Raw genomic sequence first — 21,872 nt, 5'->3', positions numbered from 1 at the left:
CTGTGGGATGATATATTTAAATTATTCAAAGAGAAAAACTGCCAACCAAGAATTCTATATCCAGCAAAATTGTCATTCAAAAATGAGGGAGAAATTAAAACATTTTCAGACAAAAAATCACTGAGAGAATTTGTGACCAAGAGACCAGCTCTGCAAGAAATACTAAAGGGAACACTAGAGACAGATACGAAGACAGAGAGAGAGGTGTGGAGAAGAGTGTAGAAAGGAAGACTATGAGTAAAGGTAAAAAGAAGGAAAATTAGATATGACATATAAAATCCAGAAGGCAAAACAGTAAAAGAAAGTACTACCCATGCAGTCATAACACTGAATGTTAATGGATTAAACTCCCCAATCAAAAGACATAGTCTGGCAGAATGGATTGAAAAACAGGACCCATCTATATGCTGTCTCTACTCAAAGGACACGAGGCCAAGGACACAAATGGACATTTTACACACCAATGTTTATAGCAGCATTATTAACAATTACCAAGAGATGGAAACAGCCAAAATGTCCATCAACAGACAGTTGGCTAAACAAACTGTGACATTTACATAAGATGGAATATTATGCAGCTGTAAGACAGAATAAAGTTATGAAGTATGTAACAACATGAACGGACCTTAAGGACATTCTGCTGAGTGTGATTAGCCAGAAACAAAAGGACAAATACCATATGGTCTCACTGATATGAACTGACATTAGTGAATAAACTTGGAATATTTCCTTGGTAACAGAGACCATCAGGAGATAGAAATAGGGTAAGATATTGGGTAATTGGAGCTGAAGGGATACAGATTGTGCAACAGGACTGAATATAAAAACTCAGAAATGGACAGCACAATATTACCTAACTGTAATACGATTATGTTAAAACACTGAATGAAGCTGCATATGAGAATGATAGAGGGAGGAGGTCTGGGGCATAAATGAAATCACAAAGAAAGATAGACGATAAAGATTGAGATGGTGTAATCTAGGAATGCCTAGAGTGTATAATGATAGTGACTAAATGTACAAATTTAAAAAATGTTTTTGCATGAGAAAGAACAAAAGGATGTCATTACTGCAGTGTGCTGAAAATAGATGGTACTTAATATTTTAAAATTTCAACTAATATGTGAGACTAAAGCTAAAGATGTTTATTTGGTACAAATCTATACTTTGACTAGTGCATCTCCTAATATAACTTATGTAGATAGTTGATTGAACACCTTAAGTACATCAAACTTTGTATAGGACATGAGATTTTGTTGGTTTGTCCAGGTGATGCCCTGATGAATTCCAGAGTGATTTGATCAGTGAGTGGGAAAGTATTTGCAAAGTCCCCTTCAGGGAATGGTGAGAACGGGGGAAAACTCAACTTCCCCAAGTTGAATTCTTGATATTCTCACAAGCAGTGTGGACAACCAAAGCTATAGGCTGAGCCCCCAGTCTTGGGGGTTGTTCATATGAAACTTAACCCCACAGGGGATAGGTCAAGCCTACTTAAAATTAAGCCAAAGAGTCACCCCCAAGAGAACCTCTTTTTTTGCTCAGATGTGGCCTCTCTCTCCAGCCAACACAGCAAGCAGACTCACCACCCTCCCCCTGTCTACGAGGGACATGACTTCCGGGGGTGGGGACCTTCCTGGCAGCGTGGGACAGAAATCCCAGAATTAGCTGAGATTCAACATCAAGGGATTGAGAAAAACTCTAGAATGAGCTGAGACCCAGCATCAAGGGATTGAGAAAAACTTCTCAACCAAAAGGGGGAAGAGTGAAATGAGATCAAGTATCAATGGCTGAGAGATTCCAAACAGAGTTAAGAGGTTATCCTGGAGGTTATTCTTATGCATTAAGTAGATATCACCTTGTTATCCAAGATGTAATGGAGAGACTGGAGGGAACTGCCTCAAAATGTAGAGCTGTGTTCCAGTAGCCATGTTTCTTGATGATGACTGTATAATGATATAGCTTTCACAATGTGACTGTGTGATTGTGAAAACCTTTTGTCTGATGCTCCTTTTATCTACCTTGTCAACAGATGAGTAGAACATATGGAATAAAAATAAATAATAGGGGGAACAAATGTTAAACTAGATTTAGTTTGAAATGCTAGTGATCAATGAAAGGGATTAGTAAGGGGTATGGCCTGTAAATTTTTTTTTTTCCGTTTGTTAAAATATATATATATATATATATGTGTGTGTGTGATTCAAAGTAAGACCCACTGCTCTGAAGCATAGACCTTTCCCGTGGGTGCGGCACCCACGCTGGCCAGGCATAGGCGAGGCTGGGGCACAGCAGCATCTCTGCACATGGCCTTGCTAAGCTTGAGCCCCACTAAGGCACGCATCCTCGCTTGAGCTCATTTTCACGCTTCGGCTTAGATTTCCCCGATTTTGCTCCCACAGAAAACCCTGGTCTGTAGGGCACCCTCGGGTCCTGCTACTCTGAGGGGCAGCCGAGCCCACATTTCAGTTAAGGAAGAGCTCCTTTGACTGAACTTTTCTTTCCTTCTTTCCTTTTCTTTTTTTAAATTTCATCCCAGTGCGCCCAGCTTTCTCTACTACTGTACCACAGCCTTCCCAGGGGTAGTTAGTTTGTACTTTTGCTGCGTCCACCCTGCCCCCCCCCCCACCCCATCCCAACGAGCAGCCCGTGCACGCTCTTGCTGTGCGTGTTTGCTGAGTGCAGTGGGACAGGCATGCGGGAACAGCCCCGGGGCAGTGGCCGGCCACTGAGCCCCTGACCCAGCACACACCGGGGCCCGCACCGTGGCCCTCAGAGTCAGAAGACGCCATTCCAGGCCCACCTGGCTGAGCAGGGTAGCCTGAACCAGAGTTCACACTCTCCTCATCCTTGTTTTCCTTCTTTAAAATGAGTATAAAAATGAATGCCCTTTCTACCCACGGGTCATGGAGGCTCAAGTGAGATCATGTACATGAATATGTTTCTAAACACAAATGAAAGATGCTGGTGTGTCATCTTCCCCTGTGGGACTCCAGCCCCTCTCAGAACCTCAGCTCAGCTGCTCTGTTCCATACCACACCTGAACAGCTACCGCCCCTCTGCACTGTCCTCTCCCTCCTCCTCACCCTCCCACCTACTGTTCTCCCTCCACCCTTACCCCACCACCCTGTTTTTTTCCCTTTTCTTCGTCTCTCCAGTCCTGGAGTGCCCCACTGAACCGAAGCCCCATTGGCGGAGCCAAATTGACTGAAAAAAAAAAAAAAAAAAACCACAATTTTTCTTCTCCTCAAGAAGAAGGATACCCTGAGATAACATGTTTTATCTCTTTGGTTCTCCCAGGCTCAGGCCTCAGGGTCGCCCCACACCTCGCCAACTCATGGAGGCGGCCGCCCAGTGCCCATGCCCACCCGCGCACCCTCTGCGGCCTCCACCCCCACCCACTGCCCGCAGGACTCCCTCAGCGGGGTGGGGGGCGACGTGCAGGAGGCCTTTGCACAAGGTGAGTTTCTGAACAGAGTGCAGTGGGGACCTGAAGGGGGGTGGGAAAAAGTGTGAAACGTCAGCCGAGATATTTCCAGTTTCTTTTCTTTTGTAGTCTTAGCTTTAAATGATCAGGTTTTCATATGTAGTCTAAAGTCTTCTCATTAGATAGGCTGGTCTCCAGTGGAAGGTCTGCTGCTCGTATGAGTGAAGAACAGGCCTCCTGGGGCTCAGTGTTCTTTTTTTCCGGCTTTTGGGAAGTGCTCTGTCCTTTTGGCTTTGCCTCCTCCAGAGGAATTGTATGGAATAATTCTCAATGTCCTGTGCCTGCCCTGGAAAGTCTTTAAAGCAAACAAAAGAAGGAAGACTGGTGCTCTAACTAAGGCTTTGCTGAAGGCACATTAAGCGGAAATTGCCAGGCATCTGAGCAGTTAGTGACCAGCAGTATTGCGGAGGTGGGTGGGAAGACCAGATGGTTGGAACTGGAGGTGGGAGGTAGGGTGTAAAGTCCTGCCTAAGGCCAGGTGTTCCTAAGGAAAGGAATACTTCGGTATCATACTTGTTCTGGACCCCAGCTCTTTTTGTTATCTGGTGGCCAAGAAGCACAGAAGTGGCAGGAGCTTGCTCTTCCACTAGAGAAGTTAGAACAGTGGACTTGGGTTCCTCGTGCCCTGCTGTGCCTGGGAGCAGGTGGAGCTGCTGCAGCCCCCTCCTCCTAGGTGTCCTGCACCTGTGTCCAAGGGCCTGGCAGAAGTGGGGCATTTATCCAGCTGTCTCTTCTCCACGCCTACCCCCCTGGTATCGCCATCTGCTCTGACTCTCCTCAGGTACGAGGAGAGACCTCCGCAATGACCTGCTGGTGGCTGCTGACTCCATCACCAACACCATGTCCTCCCTGGTGAAGGAGCTCCATTCAGGTGAAACCCAGAGCTCCACCCGGTCTCACGCCATCCCCTGCTGTGCCCACACCCTCCTCACCTCACACTTCACCCGTAGCACACCCCACCTCATTCTGCCACACAGTCTTTCTGCCTTCTAGGAACACACTGAATGGCTTTACCCCAACAGCTTCTCTCCCAATGGGATCACATAGAGAGTATCACAGATTTAGGTTTCTGTCTGCATATTGTGTAGGGAACACAATTCAGAGTTGAAGATGAAATTCAGATCTTTAAATACAGTTAGGCCGCTTTCTCACTTACTTGTCTTACAGCTGTGCCCCTCCCACAGCCACTCTTTCCCCAGGCCTGACCCACCGACTGACCGAGTCGGAAGCTTTCCTGGATGTCTGGAACCGGATGGGCCACAGCAGCTTCTGGGCTTTCTCCGAGTTGCCTGTCTGCTCTCTCCTACTTAATTTGCTTTTAAAACCCTCTTCCCTCCTTTTGCTCATGACGAGGCTCTGATTTCACCTGGAGTTGACGACACGAGACTTGCTTCCTCCACTCACTCACAGTCCCTGTGCCTGTGACTTCTTTCTCAGCCTCCCTCCACTTCGCTGTCTCAGCATTTCTCTGACACCGTCACTCATGGCATTTTCCCCTTATATAAAATCAACGGGAGAGACAGAAAATGAAAGAACATTCACAAATCATCATATCCTCAGGAATCCTCACGAACCCATCAGTTATGTAGCTATAATTTTTTTATTGAGGTAGCATTTCCATGTTATGTATTAAACAGATGGGTTCCCTTCCTAAGTGCTAAGACACACAGCCTGCCCTCTTCTGATTGTTTTTACTTAATATAGTGCTTTTAAATGCACTGAAGTAGCTTAACTAAAGTTAAGTTAAATAGCTTAACTTAACAGTTATTAACTAAAAATATACAGCAGTTTTTCCATGTCCATTTCAAACGAATATATTTACATATGGAGTTGCCAGTTCACACTCTTAAGGTCTTAAGGAAGGCAAGTCCTTCTTCAGGCCTTAGGAGACAGCACACACTCTCGTGTGGTCATGGGACTCCAGTCCAAACCTGTGACTTTGCCCTCAATTCTGCCTATTTCCAGTCAGAAGAAAAATAAGCATGTAGCCTAGGTTGGTTTAACCAGTGCAATTAAGATAAGAGGTTGATTGTCTAATATCTAAGGCCCCTCTAGGCTTTGTGGGGAATTTTGTCCATTCAGTACAGTTTCTTAATCCCCATCAGAAGCACTGCACCCCCCCCCCAAAAAAAAGAAGCACTGCCCCTACTCTGTACCCTTCTCTACACACACGGGAGGGTGTGGCTTCCTGGATGATTGGAAGGTCCTTTCCCTATGGAATCCCCAAAGATTCCATAAATCCCACTTTTAGAAGGAATTTCTTAGGGGATTTCAGGCCATGGGAATTAGTCTCACTTGTACCTCATGGCTACATAGTAGGTTTTATGCAAACCTGACCACATGAGGGTGAGAGGTATTTGGACATCCTTAAACAGAAAGCACATAGAGTCCAAATAACTTCACAAAAAGTTAAAGTTGTTTGGGATACTCAGCAGCCTCCCATACCAGGAGAGGATGGTTTTCACAAAATTGTGTGATGGAATTTGGAAGATTCTTTTCAAATCATGTTGGCCAATCTCCTGATTTTAGAAATGTAGTGAATGATTGTCAGAGAAGTGATTTGCCTAAAGCTTGAAGGGTCAAAGCTGGCCCTAGAACTCAGGTCTTAGAAGCAGCAATAAGTCAGTGCTCTGCCCACCACACTGCTCCCGTCCCCACCCAGGACAAGATGCCAAATCTGCAACCTATGAGGGTCCTTCTCCTTTACGTCCCACTCTCCCAATGCATTTTTATTATCTCCTTGATAGTAATTTTTGAGGCTTTTGTTAGGATGAGATTAGCTATTCAGATTATTTTTATACACTGTCTGTATGGTGGATGTACTGTATCTCTCTATTGCTTGTCCTCCTGATCTTTTTTGAAGTATTTTCACAAACAATAGAATCCTAGAATTGGGAAATATCTTAGAAGTTATTTAATCCAACTTGCCATGCAAAATAAAAGTGCTTTGTCTGAATATTTCCAGTGAGCTCATTCATGACCAGCTCTAATCATTGGCAAGTTCTTCTTCTGGGGGAGCCAGTATCTGCCTCTTTGTAACCAATTTATTCTTGTTCCACTCTCTGAAGCTGCCCAGAATAAGTTCAGTTCCTCTTCTTCATGTTAGCCTTTCAAATATCTGATGGCAGATAACATGGCTTTTCTCAAGTCTTCTGTTCTTTAGGCTAACTGTACCCAGTTCCTCCAGCCAGTCCTGACATGACATGGTTTTCAGACACTTTGCTGACCTGGTTGACCACACTAGGCATGGCCCAGTTTCTCAAGACCCCAGTTCAAAGCAAGTAACCAGGGCCGAGCACACTTCTCTGTATCACAGCTGACCTTACCCTACAGAGAACAGTGAGTCTGTGACTTCCGTTGAGTAGGACCCCGGGAAAGCAGCCTTAGATCGCATTAGCTTAGATCCCCACAGCCACAGTAACTTCAAATATATCCCCATAGAATTTTAAGTTTGTTGTCAACTAAAACTTCTAGGTTTTGTTATTTTAGGGGTGGTTTTTTTTTTTTCTTCACAAAAGCCAGAGTTGATCCAGGTATTCCCCAACCCTGCACTTTTATGATTCTTTCTGGAACCTGAATGCAAGACATCCTGTGTCTCCCTAGTGGATGTAGTCCCCTTAGGGAAAACAGGTGTAGAGAAGAGGCAGGCACCCACCACCCCCTGCCCTGGGCACTCAGGAAGCCAGTGGCAGAGCCAGCAGCAGGGTGGCCGCACTTCTTACAGGCTCAGGGCTTGTGAGTACTCCTGCCAAGCAGTGCCAGGGTGTGACATTTCCCTGACGCCATCATCATGGCATTTTCCCCTTATATAAAATCAAGGGGAGAGAGAGAAAAATGAAAGGACAGTCACAGGTTATTTGAGTCAACCCAGGAGGCCTACAGCAAACCTTCAGCTAGGGTTTCTCCCCAGCCTCATCCATTATTCCCTTCCCCCTCCTCCTGTACTTGTGCTGTGCTGAAGGGTCACCGGCTTCCTTGGACTTGTTTTTCCAGCAGAGGAAGGTGCAGAGGAAGAAGAGAAGCTGCAGAATGGGAAAGACAGAGGTAAAGCAGCTCAACAGGACCCCTGGTTTGAATGGGGAACCAAAGCTACAGCCCTTGGTGAACGCACCCCCGCACCTTTGTTCCCGCTTTCCTTCCTGCTGCCACCTTTCCCCAAAGCTTTTAGACCCCCACAGCTCCTTATACCTACTCTTCCTAATGGAAGGTCAAATTTTACCCTAGAGGTGGAAGTGTCAGACCATCTACAAAAGCCTCCTGATTTCCTGACACTGTGATAGAGCAGTGGAGAACACAAAGTAGATATAAGCACAGAGCATGACCCCTTGCCCCAAGGAGTTTATATCTAGTTAGGAGAGCAAGACTAAGATATACAAAACAAATAAGAGATAGAATTATGTGGCAGAAAAATTAACCACCAAACTTTAAGTGTATGATTACAACAAGAGTTTCTAAAAAAAAAAGATTATTATGGGCTAAAATGGTCAAAGTGGTGTTGTGGCTGCTGAAAGAATAAAAGCAAGCAAGAAAGGTTATCATCAAAAGATAATATTTCCTTCCTACTTTTTTTATATATAAAATCGATTTGATACTAATGTACTAAGAATTGTGCTGATTTTCATAAATAATCTCATTTAACTATTAACAGTCCTGCGAGATATGTGAGAATATCTCCATTTACCAAGGAGGAAATAGGCTCAGAGAGATCTAGATGTGTGTGTGAATTTGAAATGGGTCTTTCTAACTCCATGACTTAGTCTTCATACCTCTCTGTTAGGCTAAACAGATAAATTGCCTCTGGACAATTGAAAGTTAAATATTATTTCTATCATGAATCAATGCCTCTTTATTGCTGATTCCTCTCCAATGTAAGCTCCATTTTAGAGATTTTGGTCTATTTTGTTTGTGTTGTATCCCCACTGCCTAGAGCAGTACCTGGCACATAGTATGGCATCAATAAATTAACAAACCCAAGGGAACAAGCAGGGTAATGATGTAAGGGAGCCGGGAGGGAGAGAAGTGGAGGGGTCACTGCCAGGAGGACATGATGGGGAAGGCATGAAGGATGAGGGGCTAGCCCCCTCTCCTGGGTGCCTTCTGATGCTCAGCACTTCACACCCCTTCTCTTCCCACTTCACAGCCTCTGGAGGGAAGAATTGTAGACAAGGCTCAGAGTGGTCTAATAATTCTAGTAGTAGGTAGGTGAGCCTGAATTCAACTGAGATAGCTCCAACTCCAAAGCCCATGCTTTAGTCCTACTGTTTAAAGTGGAAAAGTCTTAATGTTTAAAGAACCAAGAACCAAGGAAGGGTATGAGAAAGTTGAATGGGAGCCACAGGTACAGAAGCTGTGACTGGAAAGAGGAAGCTCCTTGGGATGGTGGGGTCTAGAGCACAGATTGCCCCTAAGGGTTTAGTGTAGATAAGAGATGGAATCTTTGGAGTTTCAGAGGGTGAAGAGTTTGTTAACAAGGACTGGGAAACTGCCAAGGAAGAAACTGGGATTAGAGGAGAAACTTGCTCCAGGTGCTGAAGTCATTTAGTGAGTCAGAGCAAGGAGAAAGCAGACAACAGCATTGATGAATTGATGAGACTGGCGTATTTGGCATGGACTGCAAAAGGTCCAAGGTAGACAGCAACCCGAAGCGCGTCAAAGAAATGAAGAGAGAACTGACTTCCTCATGCAGATAGAAGATGGTAGGGCAAGAGGGAAAAAGAAGAGGAGATACATAGAGACCACTTTACTTTTATGTAAACACATGAGACACACGTGCGCACACACACACAATCCAACCTGATCCCAGCATTCATGTGGAATGTTCTTGGCTGAAAACAGAACAGCTGCTTCTTTGGCCATATATACCCTCCCTTCCTCAATAGCTTCTCCCATGGCCTCCCTTTAGCCTCCCTCCACTCCGTAAAGCAAACAGAGGCTCTGCCTGGCCACTTCGGCCTTGCCCAGGCTCAGGCCTGGGTTGGGTGTGTGTGGTTCCCCTTGCTCGGTGCCCCTGGCCTTGGGGGCACTCTCTCTTCACCCCCATGTTACCTTGCCAGCATCTCTTCTGTCTTTCTGTGCCCCTTGCTCTTAGTCTCTCCTTGGTGCTCTTTTGTTGCATATACCGGCATTTCTGTGTCTATGTGGAATCTTTTTGTGAGAATGCCTGAATTTTATTTCTGTGGCTTTTGAGTGTCAACCCTGAGGGGAAGAGGGTTAAGAGTTGGGGTGGGAGATGGGTAGGGTTTTTAAAAATGTTTGACTCTCAATGTTGTATAGGCCCTAGGATTTGTCCTTGAAGCTAGAACACAGCTGTTCTGTGGGTATAGTTTTAAGACCTAGTGTTTTGTGGATGGGCCTTCTGAGTAACTACCATCACCTAAGTACTTGAGATCAATATCTGTGAACCAAAAAACAACAGAGAGAGGGAAAAAATGCTTCTTTTGGTTGAAATCATGCTGACACAAAAACAACCTGATGGGTACCTTGTCAGGCAAACAGTCTACTCAGTGCAGTGGGCACTTTTGAAAATTCAAAACCAGCCGGACTTCCCTTCCATATTCAAGCCTACTTCAGGCTCCCCCTGCTCTCCCCGAGCCTTTCTGTCTGTCCTGCATCCCAGGGAGCACTTCTGTCCATTGGGTGCCCTTCTTACTTTGCATCTCCTCACCACTCAAGATTTGATTTGTAACCAAGGCCACATATAATGAAGCAGACTAGTATGGCTTCCCCTAAGCTATCTCTGAGCCTCATTTTATGTTCCTGGCGCCTTCAGAGTTTCCTCTCCCAGAACATGCCATCCACAGTATTGAGGCCCATTTGTTTGCATATTGGCAAATGGTGGATTGGCAGCAGAGGTCCACTGTGAGATTAATCATAGGCTTTTGAGGTCCCAGAAGCATTGGAACTTCCAGGGTAAGCAGGAGCATGACTCAGCATTCCCTGGCAGGTACGCCTGCAGGGAGAAGCCTGTCCTTCAAAGGGAACAACCTTGCTCCTCTCAGGACCACAGCCTTTGCCCCCTGCTGTAGCTGCCCCTACATTTAAGGGGACTTCATTCCCCGTTTACTATTAATTTATTTTCCTTCTCCTGGGAAGTATTTGTCTCCACGTGGCTATTTTATGTCAGCTACCATTCCTGATTTTAGATAGCATGACTGTTATCTATCTGGTTGGAAAAAGTTGACATGTTACTAAGCCAAGGGAAAGGGCAAGCCCAGCAGCCATTGGGTGGGTTGAGAAGGCTCCTGGGGAAGCTCACCCGGGTGTTAAGAAGCCCAGGCGTGACCTCAGTGTGCTGTTTCTGTCCCTGCTGCCACAGGTTAGCCGAGGAGCCCATGCAGAATAAGCACGGTGAGTACATATGCATTCCTTGCCCTTCCCGTGGCCCGTCTTCCCATCCCTCTTCCTTCAGTCACTCTTTGCAGGTCAGAGCACCCCAGCGGGTGGATAGTTAGGGCTGTCTGGAGAAACCCACCTGCATGTTTTCCCTCTGCTCCAGCCATGGCAGCGCCCCACTTTGCCCACTCTCCACACACCTCCAGCCTTGCGCTGCGCGTCCATGGCTGGCCCTCATCATGGCTCAGTGCGGTTTGCATTGGGACAGTGTCTGCTTGACGAAGCAGGTGCTGGGGACACGGGCCCTGCCTCCTGCACTCCTGGTTTCCTGTAGCCTCTGTCCATTTCTTTCTAGAGGTCCACACGACAACCAGTGTGCCCCTGGGATTCTGTCACCTAAACTCTAACCCATAGTAATCCCTGACCCACAGACATGTTTCAGTAATGCAGGATGGCACTGACACTCCAGACCACACCAAGCTGTTTCCCCTGACCAGCCACGCTGCACCTTCTCACTGTGAAACACAAAGTGCCAGCGGGCCCTAGGAATTAGGCTTCCACATTTCTCCACCTCAAGATTTTAACCCTTATCTAGTCCCAGCTCCCAGATAGTGAAGCTTCTGGGTTTGCTTCCTTAAAGGAAGGGATGAAAGTATTTGGACCTTCAGCTCAGGAGAGTTCTTTCAAGTACACAGTCCTTTGGTACAGCCATGCAAGTTCTCTTTATTTTTATCGTTTTTGTTTTGTTTTGTTTTTAATCTTTTCTTTTCACCTGCTCCCTCATTTCTCATTTTTAAAAGTTCAGTCCTCTTCCTCAGTTACAGATCTTCAGGGCAGAAAAGGTAGGGCCCCAGACCCCAGGAGCTGGCGAAGGACCTCCACCGAGCCTTCCCAGGAGTCTCAGCCCACTGCAGCCCTGGGCCCTCTTGGACCGGCCCCACCTGCACTGTCCTGGCCCCCACCTGCACTGTCCTGGCCCCCACCTGCACTGTCCCGGCCCCACCTGCACTGTCCTGGCCCCCACCTGCACTGTCCCGGCCCCACCTGCACTGTCCCGGCCCCCACCTGCACTGTCCTGGAAGGGCTTCCCTGGAGCACCGGCAGGCACGGCCCTGCCCCTGGGCCGACCCTCGGCGCTCAGGAACCCTCAGAGCCTGCCCGAGTCCCTCTACCCCGGGCAGAGCGGAGTATGGCGTCAGGCAGGGCCCCTTACAACCATCCAGCCCCCCCACCTCTTTGTGCCAAGAAGGAAACCAGGCCCCAGGAGGTTGGCAGTGGAACCAGGCCTGTCTCGGCCTCCTCATCCAGCCCTTTTTGACCCACATGAGGGATGTAAGAGAAACTCACACTAGAGTCAGATGAAGAGCCCAAAAAGGCCAGCAGCTCAGTCCCTGGGACCCTGGGGCCGCTCTGCGCGCTTCCTGACTGAGGCTAGGGCCGCCTTCCCTGCCCCTCAGGCCCTGTGGGCGCTTCTACCTCCTCCTCCCCCACACCCCCTTCTCCTTGGCCACTGTTCTTCCATGGAAGCATTTCCTGACCCTGCAGCCCACGTAGTGACTCCGGGTTCCCCACCCCAAAAAGGGAATAGACTGCCCCTTTTCCTCTAAGAAGGGGCCATGAGTCTCGTTTTAACTCTGAATTTCCCAAAGCGCGATAGGTGGCCATCCCACACCCCAGCCCTGAAGACTGTTTTGTTTGCGGGATGCCCTGGCGGGGCTGTGACTAACGGTCTGTCTTGCACAGGCACAAGGACCTGGAGCAGGGGCACCGCCATGAGGCACGCCTGGCCCCCCAGAGCCACCCTCCTGCCCCTTCACCGCTGCACACCTGGACGACGTGGGCTGCCAGCCGGGGGCAGGGGCGGGGGGGGGGGGTCCCCGCAGCTGGCCCTGCATGCCCGGCCTCTACGCCACTCCCTCGGGGCTGGGGCTCGGGCTCCGCAGTCAGGAATTTACCAGGAGGTTGAAAAGAAAAGAAAAACACCACTCTCTTGTGTGTTCGTGACCTGAGGGACTGCTTTCCGGCACTCTACCAGCTTGGTGGGGGGAGGGGGGTGTTCCCTAGGGTGGGGGGACCAGTTTCCTCCTTACCTTTGACCTTTAAAAACCAAGTTTTCTGTCTATCATGCAAAGAAGCTCCAGGCCTGGCTCAGTTCTGTAGACAAGCACACCCTGGCCACAAGGCTAAAAATAGCCGCCTTCCTTTCTCTCACCCTGCCTGGGCTTCCGCCCCATTTGCTGCGCCGCCCACCGGGAGGGCAGGGGTGCCCCGGGAGTCCTCCCTGAGCAACAGGGACTCACAGCTGGGTGGGGGGCTGTGGCCAGCAGGGACCACCGGCCCCAGGGTACCCTGTCCCTGCCCAAGCACCTCCCCCTTCTTAGGGGACCATTCTGCTCTGGCACACATGATAATCAATTCCAATTCCTGGTGATTTTCATTTCTTTTTTTCTCCTCCCTGGGCTTCAGGATGTTATTTTTAGTAGAAGAACTGCTATAAATATTTATAAAGGGCAGTGACTGGAGTGAAGTGAGAGGCCCCATGGCTGGCTCTCGGCCCCCAGCCCCCTCTGCAGCCCCCTGGCTGCTGCTGGAGATCTGTGCCGAGCCAGTGGGCTGCACACATGGACAGTCACTCAGCAGAGGCAGGTGGGCTCAGACAACAGGGCCTGCATGGACAGTCTCCCCCACCACCTGCCCCTGCCTCCCTTCTCCCTGTCTCTAGAAGAGGCCAAGGTCAGAGTGTGGAAGTGCCTGTGTCCTAGCTGGTGCCTCAGCGGCTGGCCTCACTCCTGCACCTTCCGTAATGGGGCAGAGGGGCAGGCGCAGCTTGGATGGCTGAAGCCATGTGAGGGCAAGGGGGGAAAAGGGGAGAGGAGGAGCTGGTTTCCCCTCACCTGTAAGAGTACTTCCCCTCCGGGCCTCAGAGAAGCCCCGGTGTCTGGTCGAGGGCCTCTCCTTGCAGCGGCCTCAGAGCCCTGCTGAGGCTTCCCATGGAGGCCAGGTGCAGAGCTAAGGCCCTAGAATGCCAGCAGGGGCTCTGTTACAGGAAAAAGGGGGGGAAAGAAGCTCACACACTCAAGAAACAGTAAGTGCAATGAGTCAGGGCCTGGGCTTCCCTGGAGAGCCAGAGGGTGAGAGTGACCTTCTGGAGAGTTCTGTGGACCACTCAGTGCCAGCCAGTGGGGAGATTAGGTATTGGGGGTGGGGGAGGCCACATCTCAGAGGTGATACTGTTGGGTGACTGCTTCCTATCACATCCTGACTTCTCACCCTTGGTGCTCTGTCCCCTGAAGGTAGGGCAGAGTCCATCTCCCAGCTTCTCACAGGAGTCACGCTGCCTTAGACCAGAGCAGAAGGAGTCAAGGAACCAGGTGAAAAGAGCCAGTGGCTGCAAAGCAGCTAGGGCCCTGCCCAGCTGAGGTGCCCCTGGCCCCTGCCCAGTGCCACTCTACATGCAGGGAGACTGCCCCTGCTCTGTGGAGCTCATTATCCTACAGCAGGAGCTGGTGCCCTCTGCCTACATGTGCTCAGGGGAGGCCCAGCTCTCCTGGCCTCACACCATTGACCAGCACCTGGAGGATGATAAGGGGAGTGGACAGGGCCCCAAGGATGAGCCTGAGTGCCAGCATTAAGGTACCTGGGATTTGCCACTTTTATATATGTTCTTGTTGACAGTTGATTTATTTTAGAGCAAGGATATCTGCTTTTTTACCTAAGGCCTCTGAGGTGCTCCTGATTTACAGGCATCTGCATTAGGACCCAGATCCATCTCAGAAGTTGGAGGCCAGGTCCCCTTCTTCATGCAGAGACCACCCTCTGGGCCCTGCACTTCCTTCTTAATTGCTCAGTGGCCATTCAAGGCCCTAATTTAACCTACCTCCTGGATGTTGAGGAAGCAGCAGCCCCCACCAAGCTCAGGTCAATAAATCCCAGCCATCCTGAGGTTCCGTTTATTTTCATCTGGTTGTGCTCTCTCCATTGGCTGTCTACTCTTCTGCACTGCTTACTCCCTGCTCCTGCAGCCCATGACAGCCTCAGAAAGGTGCAGTTGCTATGGCAATGCCTAGAGCCATCTGAATTCCTGCTGCACCTTCTAGAAGAAAGGGCCTTATGAAGAGCCATTCAGTGGATTCCAAATCTGGTCTTATCCAGCCTCACCAGTGTCAGGGGTCAGATGGTTTGTTACATACTTGAAGTGTGGGAGACAGGTAGCCCGTCTTCCTTGGGAAGATACTCTATCTGCAAACCATCTGCACCTGGACAGGTTCTCAGTGTGTGAATCAGAAAACTAAGCAAGGTTTCCTCCTGGGGCAGTCAGGTAAAACACTATGCCAGTGGTTCTCAAACTTAGGTGTAAATCAGAATCACCTGAAGGGACAGGTTAAAACACAGATTGCTGGGCCCCACTCCCAGAGTTTGTGACTCAGAAGGGCTGGGGTGGGGCCAGGTGATGCTAAAGCTGTTGGTCTCAAGGCTGCCCTTGGAGAACCACATTGACGATTCCTCCTCCACATCAGGGCATGCAGCCCTCACCCATCAGGTAGAGAAAGGCCTGAGTCGGTTATCCATTCTACAGAGAGAGAGAGGGGCTCTCCACAGCCACAGTTCTTGGCTGGGGCCCTGGGAAATGTGTACTGGGACTGGTGACCCTAGACTGAGTTTCCTTTGGCCCCCCAACAATCAATAAACAGAGGCATTCTCCCTGGGCTTGCAAGTTGAGGCAGCATCACAGGCAAGGCCCCCAACAGCATCGTGGGCGCTGAGGGGCTGAGTGGGCCCCGCGGGAGGCGAGAGTCTTGGTGGTGGGTGTGCTAAGGACCCACCTAGCTCTGGAGGGGGTAACAGGAGGAGGGGGTGTTGCAGGACACACACACACACCCGTTGGAGCTTTTAGATCTAGGCACTTTCCCCAGGATGAAAATGTCATATTCCACATTAAAGACTGCAGGCCCAGATGGGCTGCTTCCTCCAGCCTACCCCAAGCGCTGACTCCTAGGAGTCATCCTCCTAGGAGAGCAAATGATTCCTAGAGCGCCTGAGGCCTAGTCAGCCCACGCTGCCTCCACCTCACTCCCTCCCCACAGAGGGGCTCCGTTCTCACACACCAGGCACCCATACCCTGCTTTGGGTCCACAGCCTCTAGAATCCTTTCCTACTGCTCCTCAAAATGCCAGGTCAGGTGGACATGCGAGGGCGGGTCTGCACGCGCCTGCAGGAAATGGGGCCTGGGTTCCCTCCCCCACCCCCACAAACAGCAATGAGCAGTGGTGCGTCTTTTGCCTACCAGCTTATAAACACCCCAAACAGTGTCTGGGTAATTGTCCTGCCTTCCTTGCACCCCTGGACTTCCCAGTATCACTTTGGGGCTCCCCCTAAATTGGGCGGCCCTTTTGGAAGAAAGAATATTCCTCTGGGGCTGCCAAGAAGGAGCCTTGTGGAAAGGAAGCTTCGAGTGGGAGGCTGGATGGCTGAAGAGTAGCCCCAACCAAGGGCAGGGGCCATAAGTACAATGGGGTCAAGGGGGGCCACTCCTGCACAGAGCGCCTGAGCTTCCTTCCAGACCAGCTCTTCGGCACGAGCCAGGCTAGGGACAGCAGGGGTCGGGGCTGTAAGAGGGGCCCCAGGTGGGACGCTGGCATCCTCCCCTGCAGAGCTCTTGCCTACTGGTTGGTGTTGGCCCCACCTTCCCCATTGCCTAGCTAATGCCCCCGGGTTCACCTTTGCCACACAGCCACCCCTGGGAGCCAGGAGCCCCCTTCTCCACTCTCCTCAGTGGAGGAGAGCAAAGGAAGGAGGGCTTCAGAGAGCAGCCGGGTAAAGTACAGGCTGAAGAGCAGAGGACAAGAGACAAGTGGGGAAAAGGCAGAGCTCAAGGTGAGGGGACAGTTTACAGTACAGGCCCTGGATGGCAGCTGTGAGCCCGGGGCAGGGGGAGACAAGGGCAGGAGGATGGGCCAAAGGAGAAAAGCGGGGAGGGAGACAGGTTTGGGGTGCAGTCTCCTCAGTCCAGCACTTGTGGTAATTACCCACGGCTTGTGGTAATTAAGTTCCTTTGTCCTATTGTTGCCACAGTTTATTAGCTCCAGATTTTGCCCTAATTACATCCCCACTGGCTTTCCACCCGGGATCCTGATCCCTGGGGCTGGGGGACAGCACTATCTGCGACCTCACCCTGAGGTCCCTAACCCCTAGCATGGCCCCTGACCCCAGCCAGGCCTTGCCACCCCAGAAGGCAAGGTAGGGCTGGCCTTATCTCCCCCACCCTTACCTCCCCACACACACACACCCCCCACACACACCCACACCCACCCCCAGTTTATATTGCTCAGCTGCAACCTCAAAGCAGGCTGATAGAATTTCCCTGGGGGTTGTCTGGTTCAAGGAGTCTTGCTTATCTTCCTGCCTTCAGCCATCACTGGGGAGTCGAAAGGGATTGGATTGGGGTCATCAGGAGGCCTCTGGAGCCAAACTTTGCAAATTGTGGGATTTAAAGCTCAGGTGGGGCTGGGAGAGGCCCTTGTGTCACATTTCTGTTTACTGAGGCCCCTATCCTGCCCAGAGCCAACCTCCACTGAGGTCCTCACCGCTCTTTTCCTGCCCCCATTTTATGATACAGATTGTTCTTTATCCCCCTGCATATACTTTCAAGGGGAGACAGCTCCCTGGACAAGGTCACTCTGGTGGTACTGTATACACACAGCTCCCCTCAAGAAGGCCTTTTGGCTCAGCACCCAGACACACCCAAGACAGGAACGTGCTTCCAGCAGGGGCCTGGGCTGCTAGCTCAGGAGCTCAAGGCTGCAGGCAACCAACCCCAGGCCCCCGTTTCTGGAGAGCACTGCCAGGCTCTGTGGAGTGGGACACACAGAAAATGGAACTCTACCCAAAAAAACTCAGGAACAGAGCTACTAAACATTTGGGAGGGAGTAGAAGTAGGAAAAGACCAGCAGGAAAGGAAAATACCAGAACAGAAAAAACAGCCAGATAATGACACACGATCAAGCGTAGCTGTTCTGTAAGAGGCACAAGCACTGGGGCATTGCTGCAGCCACTGGGTCACCAGAACCGGGTGGGTTTCCTGTGAGGGCTTTGCTCAGAAGGGAAGGGAACAAGCAGATGTTAGGCGCCTACGGTATGCCAGGTGTGCGTGCCTCACTTGCATGGTCTTGTTTAACACTGTCCCCTCCACAAGGCTGCAAGTTCGGGGTTCTCAGTTCACAGAGGAACAAAGCTTGAGTGACGGGCCTGATGTCGCACCACTAGCAAGTGACAAGCCCCATCTGTCCTCTTGACCCTGCTGCTCCTCTACCTCCCACTGGTCCCACTGCTAACATGGTGAGATTTTAACAGACTCCAAGGGAAAGGAAGAATATTCCTAGTTAGGGAGGGAGGAGGAGGAGGGAGATGGCTAGGGGAGGGACGGAGAGTATTGGGTCAATTTTCTTAAGTGGGGTCTGGTTTGCTACTTCAAAACCACAGTGGAGAAAGACTCACTCGGATTTGCTGATTTTTTTTAATCTTAAATGAAACAAGATAGTATCTCTAATTCCTAATTCCACCTCTACCCCTGGGTAGCCCCTTCCTGTGCTCCCCAGTCAATGCAAACACAGCCTTCTCCAGTTAGACCACTGCATTTGTTTTTCCCCAAATAAAGGCTCCACGTGAGTGGCAGTGATTTGAATCCAGGCAAGCTGCACCCCTGCAGACCTCCCCCTACACCCCCCAGGTGCAGCACCTCTGTGGCTAACGGACATGCCCAAGCACCGACCGGCCCTGTCTCCTCTTGGCAGAAAAGTTGGGGAGGGGGTGCAGTGACTCCAGCCTCCTGTTAGGCCGGGTGGTCTTCACTGGACCCAATCTGCATTTTGGAGGACTCCCTCCCATGGACCAGTGTGAGCATCTGCAGCTCCGAGAGATCACCCATCCCACCTTTGCCTCATTCAGCCCTGACCAAGGCCTCGCCCTAAAGAGACTGGCTAGGCCCCTTTGCCCTGGGTCTGGAGGGTCCCCACTACCCCACTGGGACCTAATTGTTTGCCCTGTGGGAGGCCACAGCATTCTCACTGCTCTCAAGGGTTAGGGCAAGTCAGAGAATCCTAGCATTTTGGAGTGTAGAGGAACCTTCTAGACAGCCCAGGAATCGGAAGCGCAGGTAATGAAATGGCCGGGTCCCACACGAGGAGGTGGTGGCCGAGCTCCTGGAGGGGCTTGTGGGGTCTCTCTAGGCTTCCTTCTGTTAGTGCATCAAGGGAACTGGCCTGCTGCCGGGACCTTAGAGGGGGGATTTAAGGACACCCCTCCCCACCTGAAAACACCAGATGGAGCGAGGCCTTGCCCACATCCTGGTCTCAGACTAAGGGAGCGCCCGCCTCACCCGCCCTGCCTAAGCCACTTCACAGAGCATCCGCATTAACCTGTAGCGATGGCCGACTCATCACCAGCCCCCCAGCCACTGGAGGGAGGGCTCCCCCCCTTGAAATCCCTCCTCCCAAAGGAAGGTATGCCTGGGGGAATGTCACCCAGTCAATAGCCTGAACCAACCTGGCCAAACAGAGCAGCTAGGTCCCCTCCTCTCTCGGCTCTTTCTAAGTCTCTTGTAAAATTTAATGGGCTAAATAGGTGCCTGGGTCTTGACACTGAAACAGCTCTTCCTTTGCCACCCGCACTAGAGTGCTAGGCCCTGCAACCACCTGTGGGTGAGGAAAGCCTGCAGCCCAAGCTAGGGGTCGCGGGTCCAGTGTCGGGAGGCAACAGTGGAAAGATGCAGAAGGGTTCAGCCACTGGGAACTAAAACATCAGGAACTAAAACATCAGAAGAGAAAGTCACAGAAAGCATTCTCCCATTACGGAACTTGTTCCTTTGCTGGTTCACACACAGCCTATCAAAATCCAGTGCTTTCCTTCACTGTCTCCAACTCTCCTGAGGTCTCCAATATGCCTGGTCAGCTCCTTTAGCATCTCCAATAAAATAAAATACATACTAAAAGAACTATTTTTGTAGCAAAACCTTCCTCCTGGGATGAAAATCTCCCCTCCCTAGCTGTGGTTCCTCTGAGGGCGCCGCACCTCGGCTGCTTTCATGTAAACCCTGGAGCCAGCGCTCAATAAATGGCCTCAGCAAGTTGATTTTCCAAAGGGTCAATCTTTTTTTGAAACGATGTGTCAAAACAAAATCAGCTCAACCTCGAAGGCATACAAAGCAAATACACACATTTCTTCGAGGGTGTGCTCACAGATTAGGCGAGTGGCCCAGGACCCAGCCCCCCAAGCCACGCTGGGCACAAGCTGCTCCAGCTTCCTCAAAGGGGGGCCAGGCCACTTCCTGCGGGGGTAGTTTCGGCCTCCTCCCCTCTGGGGCCCCAGTCAGGGGTACTAATGAGGAAGCCCCCTTCACCTCCCTCCCTGCCGCCTCACCCTGCCCACCTGGCCAGGAAGGAGGGAGCAGAGGCAGGAAGGGCAAGGGCAAGCTGAGGACCCCCGGGGCTGGTCCCTGCCCGCTGCTGTCCTGCTATCCCCGCTGCCCGGGGAAGAAGCCTCCAGGAAAGCCCCGCCATCAGGTTGAGCTGTTGGCACTGGGACTGCGCAGGTGGACTCTGCTGCTGTTCTGAGTCTAAACTGGAGTGCAGCACAGGGGGTGACCCAGAGCCTTAGGGTTTTTACGGTATTTGAATCAGTTGCAAATGGTGACAAATCAGGAGATTGCATAGGAAAATCCAGATTTACAGCTTCCCTGAAAAATTAAAGGTCTTGCTATTCTGGTCCCAGAGCTGTCCCCTGCTAAAGGGCCCCTGAAGAGCCTCTGACCATCTCTCGTGGGCCAGGCCTATGTGCCCCACACAGCTGCTGTAGGCGGCCACTTGCTGCCGTCCTGAAAGTGTCCCTGGGGCCAAGGTGGCTGGGTGGCTACACCCACCTTGCCGTGGGGTCCCAGGCAGTAAGGCGATGGGAGGAAGCCTCAGGGACCCTGGGCGAGGTGGGGACGGTAGGGAGATGAAAAAGAAGGAAACCATTTAAAAAGAGCTAAGAAAACCAAGTTTCCGGGGAACCCAGATTGGAAGGGTGCATCCTTGCTCTACCCGGCTCTCACTTTCTGTGCAGAGAGGCCTCCGTGGAGTCAGCTGCCAGCCTTGTGCTTTCCGCCACCATCACCCAAGGCCGGGGAAATTCCCAGAAAAGCCCCTCACCCGGGCTGTACACGGCAGCACCGTTTGCTCATCGGTGGCCAATGTAAAATTTGCATAGGTAAATGCCAAGAGTGTGTTCCTGGCAGTGACGGCTGCCGGCCTGCAGTGACTGCAGGGGGCGGCCTGGCCTGCCAGCAGGACAGGAAAGCTGCTGCTGGGAGACACAAGGGCAAGGACTGGCAGGGGACTCTTCACGGTTGTCCCAGCCACGAAGTTACCTCCACACAGCCCAGTCCCACTCCCTCCTCGAATCGTTCAGGCCACACGTCTCTCCCATTCTTTCCACACTCAGTCACAGACGACCTTGACCCTTGGAACTTTTAAGCCTGGGCTTGTTCTGTTTTCCTGAAGGGACATGAGGGCCGAGATGGTGACACATCTCTTCAGCTGTCCTCACAGCTGGTCATACTATGTTCCCCAACACTCCTGGTGACCAACATGAGTGCTTAGGGACAAACACCTAAAGTGCAAATGCGTTCTTAAATGAAGACATGTAATGTATATTAAATTTTGGCACATCAGCCCACACTTGTGGAAAGCTGGGATAGTGTCTGAACCACGTTTCAGACAATATTACTGCATTGCCCTTTAAAAAAAGGTAAAAATGCACCTGTGGTCACCCGTCTTCTTGTATGTCCACATGACTCTCCTTCCTGCCCCTCCCAGGGCTAAGGCAGAGGAGCCGGGCCATGGCCTGGGACCAGCCCGACCCTCTGAAGGCAGATGCCGAGTAAGTGGGAGACAGCCCCACACCCTGGCCTGCGTGAAACTCTATTTTACCCCAAGGCAGTACCCACTTGGGGTGTCTCATCTGGGAACTCCCAGAAGAAGGAAAACCCTTCTTAGACACCTCCCTCCGCCCCCAAGCCCTC

General features: G+C 50.9%; 1 protein-coding gene across 9 annotated transcripts in view; it reads left to right on the top strand.

Moving 5' to 3' along the window:
- DTNB (dystrobrevin beta) overlaps positions 1-20,085 on the top strand; it is a 445,692-nt gene extending 425,607 nt beyond the window's left edge. For 2 of the 9 annotated variants that reach the window (XM_077152319.1, XM_077152327.1), the window contains exons 17-21: positions 3,298-3,457; positions 4,266-4,355; positions 7,478-7,528; positions 10,800-10,831; positions 12,560-20,079. In XM_077152319.1, the coding sequence (XP_077008434.1) occupies positions 3,298-3,457; positions 4,266-4,355; positions 7,478-7,528; positions 10,800-10,804 (306 nt within the window). In that variant the 3' untranslated portion in view covers positions 10,805-10,831; positions 12,560-20,079. Of the gene's footprint in view, positions 1-3,297; positions 3,458-4,265; positions 4,356-7,477; positions 7,529-10,799; positions 10,832-12,559 lie in introns of all 9 variants that reach the window. The other 7 variants (XM_077152324.1, XM_077152325.1, XM_077152320.1 and 4 more) reach the window with 7 other exon arrangements.
- Positions 20,086-21,872: the final 1,787 nt, after the last annotated feature.

Source organism: Tamandua tetradactyla, chromosome 3, assembly GCF_023851605.1.
Source record: "Tamandua tetradactyla isolate mTamTet1 chromosome 3, mTamTet1.pri, whole genome shotgun sequence".
NCBI classification, from domain to species: domain Eukaryota; kingdom Metazoa; phylum Chordata; class Mammalia; order Pilosa; family Myrmecophagidae; genus Tamandua; species Tamandua tetradactyla.
This window is presented reverse-complemented; position numbering and strand designations above follow the sequence as displayed.